The following is a 16,481-nucleotide window of genomic DNA, read 5'->3' as shown; positions in this document are numbered from 1 at the left end:
AAAATAGTTGACTTTTTAAACTTATAATTCACAATTGATTCTCTAACACATTGAAATATTTCATTCAAAGTACTCATGTTGTACTCTATTAGCCGCCACTGAAATGAAAATGTTTTATTATAAGTATGATTATTGGCAAACTCAACTGCTTGACAAATCAAGTTTTTTCACAGACAAAAGCTTACTTTGTCCATATTTTTTTTTTAAATGGACGACTGATGTGGTACAATATGCTATTGTATTTTATGCATAAGATACTGTTCTTAAAAGGGATACTGTAGGGGGGTCAGGGGAAAATGAGTTGAACTTACCCGGGGCTTCTAATGGTCCCCCGCAGACATCCTGTGCCGCGCAGCCACTCACCGATGCGCAGGCCCAGTAAGGTCTGTGTCTGCGCAGTACGTTCCTGGTGACATCAGCAGGAGCGAGGACACGGCAATGCAGGCGCAGTGGTTTTCAGACTTTAAAGTCTGAAATTCCAGAAGTGAACCGGAGGCGGAGCCGGAGCATCGGTGAGTGGCTGCGCGGGCACAGGATGTCTGCGGGGGACCATTAAAAGCCCCGGGTAAGTTCAATTCATTTGCCCCCTACCACCCTACAGTATTCCTTTAAAGTAAACCTGGGACATTAATTATTAGTGTTTTTATACCTACCTGGGGCTTTCTCCAGCCCCATTAGGTAAGTGGGCTCCCTCGCCATCCTCTCTGTTCTTTTGCTATCCCCCTCTATGCATGCGCATCACCCAATCCCCTGCGTCACCCAATCTCATGCACGCCTCCAGGACTTCTCAAGAGCTACTCCAACACTATGGAGCTCCCTACCTCCCCCCATTAGGATTTCCCCCTCCTTCAACATCTTCAAGAAGGCCCTCAAAACTCCCCTTTTCACTCTGGCCTACCACCCCTCACTCGTGCTTTAAACCAGCAGCTGAACTCTGGTCCCCTACCTTTTTGTGTCCCTACCTCCCCCTCTAGATCGTAAGCCTTCGGGCAGGGTCTTCCTCCTTGTGTCTCCTACCTGTTCACGCACCTCCATTACCTACACCCATCCTATGGATCTGAGTGAACTCGACTTGCCTAATCTCCATGCTCCAATCCAGTGACTGACTAAGCATTACCTTGTACTCATACTGTGCTGTGTGATCTGGTTTTCTTGTATTCCTGTATTGTCGTATTGCTGTATGTCACCCCTAAATATTGTCTGTAACCCTAACTAATGGCCAGCGCTGTGTAATATCTTGGCACTTTATAAATACAATAAATAATGCGTGGCTTGGCCGCATATGCAACCCTTGTTACATTCCTGCAGCCAGGAGCGTTCTGTTCCTGAGAAGTAGTACTGCGCAGGCGCAGAATGCTCCTGGATATGGGAGGATGTGCATCTGCAGAAGCACAAGACAGGCTACGACTGGCCGGATTACCGGGGTAGGGGAATGGCAAGTGAACGGAGCAGCCAGAGAAAACTGCGAGGAAGCATAAGCACCTCATAGGGCCGTAGGAAGCCCCAGGTGAGTATAAATACACCAATAATTCACATCTCGGGTACAATTTATTTATTTATTTTTTTTAGTGAACCAGAGACGAAGCACCCTCGTGTATTTTACCATATATATCAGTGGGGACATTAGAGAAAACACCTACCCTGCTCTCTGTTTCACTTTTAACTGTTCAGCTTGCTTCTAACCAGCCCGGATAAAATCCCAGACAGAGCATTCAGTCTTGCTTTGCTCAGGAATTATTATAGCTGAGTCTGTGTTTTCTGGTGTCTTTTCAAGCCCAAGCCTTCCCTCTTGTGGCTCTGTTCAGGAATCATTATAGCTGAGTCATTATAGCAAAGTCAGACTGAATGCTCAGTCGGGGATTTTATCAGGGCTGATTAGAAGCAGGCTGCGCAGTGCAGAATGAAACAGAGAGCAGGGTTGGTGATTTCTCTAATGCCCCCACTGATATATATGGTAAAATACACGAGGGTGCTTCGTGTCTGGTTCACTTTAAGTCTATAATATTTGAGGGATTCGGGATTATAAAATGTATTGTCTTTTTTTTATTTATTTTGTTGCAATATTCCAAGGGTTCACCTTATTAAGAGCTGCAGATCAGTGTGAGCACTAAAATCTAAAGACATGCAGCTATTCGGAAAAACAACTCTGGCGAGTATTCCAATCATATAAAAAAGAGTTCACAAGTGATGTAAAAATTGAATAGTTTTTTTGAAGAATTCCCCAAAGAAATAAAGCAGAGATGGCAGTTTACATTTCTGTTGTACATCGCCCCAACCGCTGGGTTAAATCAATATGTAATTTATATTTTATTGTAAAATATTATAATATATGTCACTGGGATTCTAAGACAGCTGTACTAAGAAATATTGTGGAACAAAAATCAATGCATATGATATCAGGAGCTTTCAGTTATAAACAAGATAGGACTAGCTGAAGTCAATGTAATACTTTATTTAGTTTCAAAAAAACAAAAATTGAATTCAGGCATGTTGGTTATTTATTGTATCATGTTTATGTTATGACTTTTAACTTGACCACTTTTTTTTTCAGCTCAGTTTCGTTTTATTTTTATTTTATTTTATTGTATTTTTTAGTTACTGTAGAAACAGTAACTGAAATAACTTTCAAGGTTTTTAGATATCTGTTTCCCCATGTGGAAGTTGTTGTTTTTTCCCACTCATTGAGTGGGAAACGAGAAGTTTACATATATATCCAGCAGAGACAGATACTAAACAAATAAGAACATATTGTAATGATCGGTGTAACACAGAGAGGATCTGATTACCGGTGATCTGCAGTATCACCGAAAATACAGATATATACCCGATTATTGATGATCTGCAGTATCACCGATAATCAGATATATCTCTAACCTCTGGACACCTGAGTAATATGAGTGTTTGGTGCAACAGTAATACTTTGAGGAGAGCACCCGTATAGAGGGTGCAGGGCAGTAAAGGGTACTGCCCAGAGAACAGGCTCCTTCCAAGGCCGGAGACTCCCCAAGGGGCGGAGTCAGGCTGAGAGTGGGAAGGACCAGACTGTGAGTGACACCAGTGGAGGGATGTCACAAACAGACTTTGAACTATCTCTAGCTGGGGAGATAGTTCTCGAGGTCGGGCAGGCCAGGTCGTCAACACACAGACAGATAAAGTACAGAGACAGGAGACCGATGCGGAATCCTAAGACTAGCAGAGTTTGGCAACAGAGTATCAGATATGGCGAAGTACCTAATCAGAGATCAGAAGAGTAGTCAGAAAAGCAGAAGGTCATAACAAATAATCAACAATGCCTAGACTTGGGTGTGAGCTCCAAGATCTTCAACACCCCGGAACTGGTCTAGATGATAACACAGATGTTAACAGGATTCCTAGACTAAGGAGTGAGCTCCTTGATCATCAACACCTTGGAAACTGGTCTAAATAATAACACAGATACTGACAGAAGGTCTGAGTGCTACCACGTAGTGATCGCAACGCCAGACACCAGAGAAATGACCAGCACCTAGTATATATACCTCAGCGCTCTCCAGCGCCACCCCTAAGTGCTGGACCAATGAAAACTGCTGGAATTGTCAGCTGACCGGCTTGGTCAGCTGACACCCTTCTGACTGTCATAAAGGCTCTGCCTCTCCGCACGCGCGCGTGTCCTCCTGAACCTGTGTGGACTATCAGTCCCAGCCACACCAGACATGTGTTGTAATGTTTCTGCTGTGCTGGATGCGGAACCAGCCCGCCCCGCTGTCCAAGCATGCGGCGGTTCCTCCGCGTTCAGCAGTACTGTCAGAAATATGCTTAAGCGTGCAAACATCCGCATCTGACGCGGAATCCACCGCCTTGTTTATAAGGCATGCGGCGGTTTCATCGCGTTTCGTCATGCCAGTGGATGCAGACCCACGCGCGCAACCTGCCGCGTTGGACGCGGAATCAGCCGCCTTGCTTTGAGTACCCGCGGTGGCTTTTCCGCGTTTTCTCACACATATTTAGAATTAAAATGGCCATACACAGGTTGATATGGCAAAAGATAACCTCTCAGATCATTTTCTGATCAGAGAGTGATCTTTCCGATCAATTCCATTCATGCACTGTGCACAGATTTTCAATAGATTATAGCATGAAATCTATTGAAGATCTGCATTCATTGCCTGCCTTGTCTCCCAGTCTCTCCTCCCCCATCCTGGCCAGGCAGAGGAGAGGCCACAGAGCTTGCACTCACCTGTCTGCCAGCGCTTCCTCCCGTGTCTTCTCTCCACTGCCGTGGCTTCTTCCTGCCTCTTCTCTCCTGGGGAGCTGTGTTACCCTGTCGCTAGAGGTCAAAGACCAGGAGCACCATGACATGTACCTTACATGACCACTGGAGGCCTCTAGTGTTAGTCATATGACACACAGTCCGCCCCCCTCCAGTTTAGATAGCCTTATGACCCCCCCCCCCCCTTCCCTCCAGTATAAGTAGCCTGAAAACCTCCTCCCACCTTCTGTATAGATAGCCTGATGACCCTCCTCCCTTCAGTATAGGTAGGTAGGTGAACCAACTCCCCTGGCCCCAATCTTCCCCACCTTTATAGCCTGCTACCCACCTGCCCTTAATCCGGTGGTGCCCTAGACCATGGCCTATGTGGCCTTGGCTTAAATCTGGCTCCGCAGCTCTGGAAGTGGAGAGACAGGAAGAAGCCCGGGTGGTAGAGAGAAGACATGGGAGGAAGTGCTAGATGACAGTTGAAAGAAAATCCGCTGCTATGTTGATCAGGTCAAAAATGAATGCTGCTAGCGATCACCCGTCAATCGAGTGAATCCTTCCATCAGGCACAATAGACAGTAAATCGATTTTGGCTGAAAAAACGATTGTTCAGGAATAGTTTGCATCATTGATATCTGGCAGATTCAGCAAATGATCAAATCAGCCTGATATCAATAAAAAATATTGACTATTATATTAATTAGTTTAAATTATTGCAATCCCACCTATGTTTCAAGATCACTCAAGCTAAGACTGCGAACTTTTAGGTCCTGAGCCCACTAACGCATTTCTGCACAGTTGTGTACGCTTTTCATCAACACATCAATGTTACAGATGCTGAAAAGCGGACACAACTGCACACAACTGCGTTAGTGGGCTCAGGCCCTTACCAAGTTTACCAAGTAGCCCACAAATAAATTAATTTAAAAAAAGGCACAGTAGATCCTCTTATTGCATCTGAGGATGTTTAGAGATCTCAGGAGATGAATTGGTGGTGAAAACAAACTTTTAGTCTATCTAATTAGTGAGAAAACTTTTGGTTTTAAACTAACAAAACTAACATGTCAGAGAGTCTATATCCGGGTGCATGAAATTGGGGCGTGACTCGTGAGGAAAAATGGGTGCTCATTTTCTTTAATAAAATTATTGTTAATGGCTACCGATATTCCTTCGGTAGTATTATTCCATATAAATACTAAATAATAATAAAAATAACTTCTCAAACTGTACTCTGCTGGTTGTATTGTCCACTGATCAATAAAGTCTATTCTTTGTTCAAAAAAAAAAAAAAATAGTTTGAGCCAACCAACAATGCCAAAGAGTTATCCTTTTCTGGTCTGTAGAAACTTTACTCTTCAAATATTATTGTTTACATCACCAATGGTACCTAGTTTTACATTTCAGGACCAGCTTTACTTATACACATCCAAGTATATAAATAGCCTGAAAGGATTTAGGGCCCTGGTTTTCCCACTGGGGCAATTAGCGGACATTTACCGCTCATTGCCAAATCGCCTGCGAATGGCAAAAGCGCTAGTGTAATGTTAAGTATATGGCAGTGATCTCACGCCGGCGATTTGCGATTCATGGTAGACGCATATGTGGTGCATGCATCGCTTTTTTTGATTTTTTTGGAGCGATCGCGACTGCAATGTAAAAGAAAAAAACATAAATCCAGGCACATCGGCTCTAGTTAGGACATTAAATAAGTTATTAAGGAAAGGGAGGTGCTGAAGGGGGTGTGGCCAGAAAATTAGCAGAAATCAGTAATTCTTCACACTCTCGCATCAAACAAATGCATTCACAGATTCACTCATCCAGGCACCACTGTTATCCCTACAGCTAAGTTAAAAACCGGGGTCTTAGTTCACAGAAGAATGCATTCTTATGCTTAGTCACCTATACTGCGCAGAAGTACCCAGGTAAACATAAGTGTCCTAACTCTGGCCCTGTAACATGCATAGTGCAGACATGCAAACACATTCATTGCATCAAACTTATCTAGGGATTAGGAGCACACATCCTGACGTCCTCTCCTGGGACAGATAGCGCATCTTACCAATCGCACAAGGGAGCTAACGTAATGTATCCATGCGCACCATGCACATACACCAGCATAAGCTGTGTGCATGCTGACAAAAAAACACAGACAGGGGGAGGAGGGAGTGCACTGGATTAAAACCCTGTCAGCATGCACACAGCTTATGCTGGTGTATGTGCATTGTGCGCATGGATACATTACGTTAGCTCCCTTGTGCAATTGGTAAGATGCACTATCTGTCCCCGGAGAGGACGTCAGGAGGATGTGTGCTCCTAATCCCTAGATAAGTTTGATGCAATGAATGTGTTTGCATGTCTGCACTATGCATGTTACAGGGCCAGAGTTAGGACACCTATGTTTACCTGGGTACTTCTGCGCAGTGTAGGTGACTAAGCAAGAGAATGCATTCTTCTGTGAACGAAGACCCCGGCTTTTATCTTAACTGTAGGGATAACAGTTGTGCCTGGATGAGTGAATATGTGAATGCATTTGTTTGAACATTTGCCTGTGAGAGTGCGAAGGGTTACTGATTTTTGAAATGTAAAAGAAGCGCTAGTTGCGATCGTTGAAAAATTGCAAAAATGTACAGCAAAAAATATGCGTTTGCTGCGGAAAATCGCCGCCACAAACGAAAGTGCTAATTGCTAGAGTTTTGCGATCCCCAGAGAGAATGGGCCCTTATTGATAAGCACACATCCACAAAGCTCTCCCTCTTTATCAAACAAGATAACTTTTCTGACACTATGGCACCAATTTCTCCTTTTGTTTGCTTAAAGGACACCCGAGGTGAAAATAAACCAATAAAATAAATAATTTTATTTATCTTCCTTCTCCTAAAAATGACTTTTTAAAATATTCCACGGTTTGTTTGTTTTTTATGTTTAAATCTACTTTTTAAGTTTTACTGTTTTATTGTTTTTGCTCAATGACACATTCATTGAAGTATGCCAGAGATAAAATCTATGCACTATTGTCCCTTTTTATCTCTTTCCTGCTCTCAGAAGCCACTTTCTGCTAGGAAAGTATTTTATAGTTAGAATTTCTTATCAGTGAGGGTCACGCTGTAGTCAGTTCCTGTCTGAGTCAGGACTGAGTCAGCCACTTGCATACCTGATATTTAACTCTTTCAGGCAGAGAAAGAAAAAAAAGGAGCACAGCATAGTTATTTATGTGCTAGGCACTGTACATACCCATGTCTATCTCATCATGTCACATGTCACCTCGGGTATCCTTTAACCATTCAATTTCTAGTGGAGATAAACAGAAACATTGCTTCTGAGCCAGTTATCTCAAGACCAGTGAAAGATGCTGCCCATTAAAATAATTGATTTGTATCTATTTCAAAACATGTATAGAATTGTTTCCTTGTAACAAACATTCAAGGACATCACAGTCGAAAAGTCGAAAGGAAATTAGTAATTTTCAACATGTACATCCACCAGGGTGTTGCAATTGAGCATTCATGGCTATATGTAAATATATTCAGAAAATAGTCTTATCATTCAATGCTCAGTCCTTTGTCTGCTGTGGCATTTACCAAGGAGAATACACTGCCAGCATTAATAGATCATTTAGTATTTCAAACATACCATAGACGTACACTGAATAAATTCTAATTTTATTAATTTTTGTTTCCATTATTCGGTTAGTTGTGATTTTAATATAACTATTACAGTCACACTAAATCGTATACTATAGAGAAAAATATTTTAAATTACTATAATTTAATTCATGTTTTTATAAATTCATGTGGTCTTGTATTTCAAGAAACAAAATTAAATAGAAAACCTTAAGAACAACTATCACAACTAATTTTAGTTTTTAAAATACAAACATATAATTGTATATTTCCTCCAGAGTGAAATGCACTATAAATTACTTTGTCACTAACAGTAAGTAATGAAAATCTGATGGAACTTGCAGGTTTTGGACTAGTCCATCTCCTCATGGGGAATTCCCAGTTATTTTCTTTATATGCAATAGCACTTACTGAACTGCAGTTACTCAGCCCAACTACCAAAATAGCGTGCAAATGAGTAGGGAAGCTGGCCGGCATCTCCGTATAGATCCTTTCTAGTAAGGACTTTTGTGAACAATAAGGCTGCTTTCACAGTGGGACGCTACAGGCGCACATTAGTGCAGCCTGTAACGCAGCCCCACCGCACAGCAATGAAAAATCAATGGGTTGTTCACAGTGCCCACGTTGCGTTACACAATAACGCTGCACATTTGTTTGAAGTGCAGCATACTGTGCGTTCTAGCTGCTTAAGCCGCGTTAGACTGTTTGCACATGCTCAGTATGTTTTTTTTTTATTTCAGGGGCGGAGAGGAGGCGGGGAGAGGCCGATACGTAGCCAGGCACATGGCTACTTGACATTCACTGCACTTGCAGTGTTTACTTCTTGGAGCAGCCGCTGATTGGCTGGCGGGACTACGTGATGCAGAGAGCTCCGCTCACGGGGTCTCCGCATCGCTTCCGACAGAGCAGGCGCACCAAGAGCTGCTTGTAACGCGGCTCTTGGTAGCGTCCTGCTCCAACACCACCAGGCGTTGCGTTAGGGGCACGTTATGTGCCCTATAACGTCCCCTAAATGCAACGTCCTGGTGTGCAAGAGCCCTAAAGGTAATACTAAGAATCCCCCATGAGAAGATGGACTAGTCCAAAATCTGACAGGTCTGTCAGCTCTTTACTGCCTACTGTAAGTGACAGTAACATATGAAACACATAATTTATAGTGCATTTCACTCAAGTAGAAACGTACTTTTGATATGCATGTATTTTAGATTTTACATTTTTTTTTATGATAGTGGTCATTTAATTACATGAAAAGATAGAAAGATAGATAAAGAGACAGACAGGTTAGTATATAAATTTATTATAGCTTTTAAAACATTGATAAATATTAAAAGTATAAATCATAAATAATTTGTATTTCTCTTCTCTATCCCTCTTACACCATTTCCTCACCTTTATTTTGTATTTAACCCATTGTGTTATTCTTTGCGGTGTGACTTTTATTCATTTTATTTTACTTTAATTTCTTTGAAATATTAATTTGATGCATGATTACCCAGACCCCCTGGACCCCTCAGAAATTGAGTTTTATCCTTTTATTGATGATTTCCCCACCTCGGTCCCAGAAATGTCCACCCCAATGCTCCCACCAGTAGGTGTTCAGGCCGTCGCATTGACCCACGATGCCGTGAGGGTGAGCTGGGCGGACAACTCTGTCCTAAAGAACCAGAAGTCAACCGATGTTCGTTTCTACACCATACGATGGCGAACCAGCTACTCCACCAGTTCAAAATACAAGGTATGTTGGACTCGCAGTGGGAGGAAGGACTGTCAAGTAATGCCCTGATCTCCTCCGTTTCTGCACTGATTTTTATTTACTCCATGTTCTATTATTATAAGGTGAAATAACATTTTTATTGAAAAAACTAAGTAAAGCTAAACATTTCTGTTAATATAGATCGGTGCTAAACAAAATTCATTCTCATATAGAAATTGATTCAAAATTTTTGTGAAGGTATGATGGAATATTTGCAAGATACGCATTTTCAGTAAATAATACCTTCTTGAAAATGTTTTTTTTAACCTTATACCCATTGATTTCAATGCATTTGGAAAAAAAAATGTATTCTTGCATACACGCCCATACATTTTTGCATATTGGTGTGAAAATATTTTCTTATGTCAATACAATTCAATGCATTTGGTGAAAATGCGTTTTCTCATGGCCCTAGACTTCAATGGATTTGATTAAAATGGTCGCAATCCAATTAACGTTTTCTCCTAAGTTTTCTACTAGGTGATATTTTCACATCCTATCAATAAAATGCCTTTTCAGCCACCAGCAAGCAAGAAAATAATTTTGAAAGTACCTTCTCACCTAGTTTTTGGGTACTTTTATTGTAGAGTGCTGAAAGGTTATTTTAATCAGAACATGAAAAATTAACTCCTAGGGAAAAAAAAAAAACTTAGGAGAAAAAGGGAATTTTCATATACTGTAAAATAACTTTTCAGCACTATGCAGTTGAATAAGTACCAAAAAGCAGATACAAAAAGTACTGTCAAAATTATTCTGAGTATTTTCTTGCTTGGTGGTGGCTTAAAAGGCATTGTATTTGATAAGATGTATACCCGTATATACTCGAATATAAGCCGACCCGTGTATAAGCCGAGGTACCCACTTTTCCCTAAGAAAACAGGCAAAGTGATTGACTCACGTAAAAGCCCCTTCCCCAGTATAGCCCCCTCCACAGTAGCTAGATGTGCCCCCAGTACAAGTCATCCCATCTCCCCATAACCAGATGTGCCCGAGGAATATACAGCTGTGTCTCAAGACGCCACACTTGAAGAATTCCGGATCACTGCGCCGTTGAGAAGTTGCTGGCATGCTCTGCTCCACATGCCGGGGGACACAGGTAGTCTTGAGCAGCACACTCTGCACACCATGTTGCAGGGGATGGGAGCACGGACACAGCAGGGAGCCAGCTGGCAAGAGCAGGATTACTAGTGCATGATCCGTACGCTCCTCTGCCAGTAACAAAACCTGCTCTACTATCCGTTCTGCTCCACTGACTTGCATATAAGCCGAGGGGGTAACTTTTCAGCACATTTTCTTGGGCTGAAAAATTAGGCTTATATATGAGTATATACAGTAAATATAACGTAGGAGAAAACTAAGGAGAAAAATTGAATTGAATAAGGGCAGTTAACTTTATTACTCATTTTCAACACCTTGACTAACCCATAACTGGTATAAAACAATGAAACTGTCATTTTATGTTTGAAACATGTGGTATGGCTGTGTTTTCTATACAGATAAAAAGAAAGTCATTAAAGCTGAAATAATGTTTGTCATTAATTCTTTGAAATCTATAAAGCCGCATTAAAAGCATTGAGTTTTTCTCAACAAAAAGTGAAATTCTCTTTAAATGATCTTTAGCGCAATCTAGGTATACATGCTACTGTTAAAGTCAAAAGGGACAAAGATAAAAGTTGACTTATTCACAGAGGCTATTATAAGTTAATGTATCTTCAGTCACGCAAGTCCACTTTGCTGATATTGCATATATGCTACCAAGTAGATAACAAGACTCTAGGCTGAAATGCAGCACTTAGAACCATTGAAACGATGTTAATGGAGATCAGTGCTGCACCATCACTCTCAGTATCACACCTGCTATGGGCAAGTGATCACTTCTCTCTAACATAGTTAAAAAGCACTTTTGGTAGATTGCTGTCATAGTTCATTTCTTGATCCAATTCAGATCTCTACTGTATACCTCCCCCCTGCCAGGAACCTATTGGGTTATACCAGTTTTGAGTATATGAATATAGCTCTGACTTTGTGCAGCTTGGGTGTCCTTATTAATGGTAATAACATTTCAGAAGTGAAATATGGGCAGATTTCACCTAAGGGGCATTGCAAAAATTAAGCACCTCATTCCCCCAGAGGGTCTTCCAACCCTACTTCAAGCCTTCATCACATGACGGTTGAATTATTGCAACTTCCTCTATACAGGCCTTCCAAATAAGGAAGTGTTTTGACCTGAGGGGCATTGCAACAATGAAGCACCTAATTAGTCCAAAGGGTCTCCCAACCCTAGTTCCCGCCTTCATCACATGACTGTTGGACAATCGCTATGCCTTCTATACAGACCTTCCATATAAGGACCTGCACTGCAGGCTGTTAGTATAGAGTCCAGCAGCAGGGCTGTTTACAAACAATAATGTTGTCAGTACTTTTTAACTACTTGTTGGTACTTTTTGAGTTGCAGAGTGCTGAAAAGCTATTTTAAACACAATGAAAAATTATCTTATAGGAGAAAACAGGAGAAAAGGTGAATTGAACAAACACCAGCATCTTTTAAGTGAATGTTTTTCAGACTTAAAGTGTACCAGAGATGACATGTGATCTGATGACATAGACATGTGCATATACAGTGGCAAGCATACAGACACTTATGCTGTGCTCCTTTTCTTTTTTCTCTGCCTGAAAGAGTTTATAATGAGCTGTTGAACTGACAGTTTTTCTCCAGTCAGAACTCAGTCGGCTCACTGATAAATTACAGCTATAAATCCCTTTCCTAAGCAGACACCTGGGCTTTTTACTGTGAGAGGAAAATATAAAAAGGTCAATAGTTCATGTATTTTCACCCTGGGACTCTTGAGACACTGCAATTGAGCAGAGACTATGAAACATTAAATCTGCTTTTTAAATGTTTATACATGAAATAAAACCTTGAGATATCTAAAAGAGTCGTTTTTTGGAGTAGAAGGACAGAATCAATTGTTTATCTCATTAGTTTATTTTCATCTCTTGTTTACTTTAAATAAATCTTTACATTACTGCTTACCTGTTAATGCTGTATAATACATTTTAGATTATCTATAACTAAACAAATGACCCTGTTTTCATATATACAATACATGTGCATGGCTGACAGCTTCTTTTTTTCCCATATAAGTCGGCTGATACAACGGCTTTAAGTCATACGGTGACGGGTCTCAAACCAAACACCATGTACGAGTTCTCAGTGATGGTGACGAAAGGACGGCGGTCGAGTACATGGAGTATGACTGCCCATGCCACTACTTATGAGACAGGTAAAAACAGACGCACTGTCACGATCTATGCCGTTATTACTATAACACAAAAGGTGAACCCATTCAGAAGTGGTATTTCAGGTACAGGTGATAGGCTGACTCACTTACTGGCTTATCATATCTCTTGGAGAATCCATGTGCTGCTTCCATTGTTCCTATTTCTGTTTCCATACCCCTTTAAGTTTGACTTTTCAACAACAAGGGTTCTATTGGTGTTTCTACTCCACCTTATGCATTGCCCATCATGTAATGTCCAACAGGTGGACCTTGCAGCACATGAGCACACCTTCATATTCCAACACTGTGAGTCGCCTCTAAGGCCCTTCAGGGACGTAAGAATCCTTAGGCAAATTAAAAAAGATTATCTTTTTTTATATATTTTTTAATGGCCAACTCTTCAAGGGTCTCCTTTCCAATCCCCACATATAAAATCCTTGGTGTAGCACTGAGAATATGTTTCTAGCAACATTGTCCCCAGGGTCTCCTTAACAAGGGCCTGGGAGGTGTGCTGCCTGCTTTTTCCTTCAGTATAATGTGAGTAGTAATGGTATCTTCTCAATGGCTTTGTTGGGTGGATCACAAAGTTTTATTAATTGGGGTGGGGCCAGCCTTTCAAGCCAGTCATTATTGTTTCCTACTGGAGGGTGTCATGGTTATGGGGATGTAGGTGGTGGGTGGAAGAGCGAGAGGAGCAGCATAGTCCTGAGTCAGAGGAGCATGATATCACTCTGAGAACTGAGGACATTGGCTGTAGAGTATTAAGGCCTTTGAGGGTAAGGGTGGCAATTTTCTGTTAAAGTGAATGGGAATTTAAAAAAATGAGACAGATACTTACCCAAGGAGAGGGAAGGCTCTGGGTCCTATAGAGCCTTCCGGCTCCTCTCCTGGTCCCGTCGTTCCGGTGCTGGCTCGCCCGGTAGCAGTATTTGACTAAATTAGTCAAATACTGCTTTACCCGGCCGATGGAGGCTTCAGAAGTCTTCAAGGAGACCGAGTGCTCTTGAGGAAGGGCGGCCCTGTGCTGCGCCTGTGCAAGCACGCTCTCTAGCACGCTCACGCCTGTGCAGTATGGAGCCGCACGTCTTTGGGAGAACACGGCTCCCGAAGACTTCCAAATACCCTTTCGGTGAGGGATTGAAACGGGGGAGCCAGCACAGGATAGGGAGCACCGAGAGAGGAGACGGAAGGCTCTATACAATCCAGAGCCTTTTCTCTCCTTAGGTAAGTATTTGCTTTATTTATTTTTTAAATGCGGTTCCCATTCACTTTAAGCATGGTCAATTGGAGGGAGAGAGGGAAAAAAATTCTGCTGGGCTTTGACTTTCCATCGTCAAAGTATCAAAGTATTAGTGAAGATCACCTGATGCATTAAACAAACTAGAGGACATAAATGTCTATTCTAAATTTTGACCCAGAAATGGGGCAGAACCTGTGCCCAATTAAAGAGTATTTCTGTCTTTCTTTCTGAGATAAGGACAGAGGTTGTGAACTGGTGTTGGGTCCTGAGTAACCTTAGTGGTACATCATTAGGTATGGAGTTTCAAAGACCTCTGTCGCTTGGTTATGGTGCTTAAACTAGTGACAGCATTGAATACAGTGTTACAGTAAGATGTATCTACAATAGAAACCATTTCCACTGCAACCAGTGCGTTGAATTAATTCATGTCAATGCCTTTGCTTTGCTGAGTCACCATATCTCTTTCAGTCGAACCAATGTGTCAAGACATCACTGATGTAAGCAACCTGGACTTGAATACCTGTCCATTTCTTCATTCCATCCATTGAATGTAGTGGGATAGGTTAAAATAGAAAGAGAAGAGTCCACTGCATATAGCTGCATTATGGTTAAATTCCAGCAGTCCCATCATCTTGCTATAAACTAAATCAGGCTAGAAGGTGACTGTTACAGACACTCAACACGTATTTATTCCTTTCATGCCGGAGTTTAACTTCTTGACTATTAAAAAAGAAACTCTGGGGCACGAAAGTGTCAAGATGTCAAAATTAGACTTGTGAATTTTCCTGATAATTCCCTCCGCTGCGACTGTAAGTGCTGCTGGTGTATTGAATATTGTGTTGTTAATTTATACCTTCCTTCTCGGCCAAGTCATCTCTTCCTTCCCCTCTCTTCAAGCTCCCACGTCTGCCCCGAAGGACCTGACGGTTATCACAAGGGAGAGGAAGCCTCGAGCTGTTATAGTAAGCTGGCAGCCACCAATTGAAGCCAACGGCAAGATTACCGGTACGCTATATTTGCTTGCTTTGCAGATTTTATTCCACCCTTAGTTATCTTTTATTGCTGCGGTTGTGTAGAGCGCATAAGCTGCGGTAAAGACAAATGTCTTCTTCAATATGGGCCTTCAGCAGAATCTTGAGGATCCTCCTGTTTTGCCTCCAATTTTTGTTGGGAAAGAAAACAATAATTCTCTCTGTGTAAATGTTATAGATTGCCAGGACTTTAGCAAACTCAGCTGCTGCAAAATCTTAGCTATTCTGTAGATATTAAGCATCTCAAAACTGTAGATTCTCAGCCCTATTCGATAACAGCGAAGAGCACATATTTCACATAATTGTAATTTTTGTGTAATTTTGTGACGGCGTTAGCGGTTAATAGCAAAGACCCCATACATGCTGTCATTACCAATTGCTAGGTAAAGGAGAATAGTGGGAACAAGACAAAAACATTTTTTTTTTTCAAAAAGACCTTGTAGTTTTTGAGAGAACGGATTTTAAAAATGCTAAGGAAAAATGTTTTTTTAACTGTAATTTTTCTGAGTTTAAGAAACATTTTTTCTTGGCATTTTCAAATGAAAACCGACAAGGTCTTTTTGAAAAAGTATTTTTTTGACATCTTTCCACTATTCTTCTTAAAGAGAACCCGAGGTGTGTTTGAAGAATGTGATCTGAATACAGAGGCTGGATCTGCCTATACAGCCCAGCCTTTGTTGGTATTAGAAACCCCCCTAATGTCCCCCTGCACTCTGCAATCAGACATAGATCACAGCCACGCTGTGCGTACTGTGTTTACATCTGTAGTGTCAGTCTCGGCTGCTCCCCCGCCTCCTGCAGAGCTCTGGTCCCTGCCCCTGTCCTTTCCCTCTAATCAGCGGGGAGGGAAGGGAGACAGGCGGGGACCGGAGTTCTGCAAGAGGCGGGGAGAGCAGCAGACTGACACTATAGAGAAAAACACAGCCCTCTGCGACATGCTGTGTGTCGACAGCACGGCTGTGATTTATGAGGGATTGCAGAGTGCAGGGGGACCTTAGGGGGGTTTGGGATACCAACAGAGGCTGGGCTGTATAGGCAGATCCAGCCTCTGTGTGCAGATAACATTCTTCAAACCCACCTTGGGTTCTCTTTAACGTACGTAGCACTGTACGGGGGCTTTGCTATTAACCGCTAAAGTCGGCAAGAAGTTATGAAAAAATTATTTGAAAATTACGCTAAATTACGAATGGATTATGTGAAATCAATTGACTGTCCAAATCGTCAGTACGTATCACCGTAATTGCGAAAAATGTAGACAAAATTTCAGGTAATCATAGTTAGCCTATTACGTTGATCATGAATCAATAACACACTCTACT

General features: G+C 41.7%; 1 protein-coding gene across 7 annotated transcripts in view; it reads left to right on the top strand.

Annotated features, from left to right (window-relative positions):
* Positions 1 to 16,481, top strand: part of DCC (DCC netrin 1 receptor) — a 1,000,213-nt gene that overhangs the window by 890,129 nt on the left and 93,603 nt on the right. For 6 of the 7 annotated variants that reach the window (XM_068251342.1, XM_068251341.1, XM_068251345.1 and 3 more), the window contains 3 exons: positions 9,354 to 9,592; positions 12,756 to 12,894; positions 15,029 to 15,136. In XM_068251342.1, the coding sequence (XP_068107443.1) occupies positions 9,354 to 9,592; positions 12,756 to 12,894; positions 15,029 to 15,136 (486 nt within the window). The remainder of the gene's footprint in view (positions 1 to 9,353; positions 9,593 to 12,755; positions 12,895 to 15,028; positions 15,137 to 16,481) is intronic. The other variant, XM_068251343.1, reaches the window with a different exon arrangement.

The sequence above is a fragment of the Hyperolius riggenbachi genome, chromosome 1 (assembly GCF_040937935.1).
Source record: "Hyperolius riggenbachi isolate aHypRig1 chromosome 1, aHypRig1.pri, whole genome shotgun sequence".
Lineage (NCBI taxonomy): Eukaryota > Metazoa > Chordata > Amphibia > Anura > Hyperoliidae > Hyperolius > Hyperolius riggenbachi.
The sequence above is the reverse complement of the archived record's forward strand: the minus strand, read 5'-3'. Positions and strand labels throughout refer to the sequence as shown.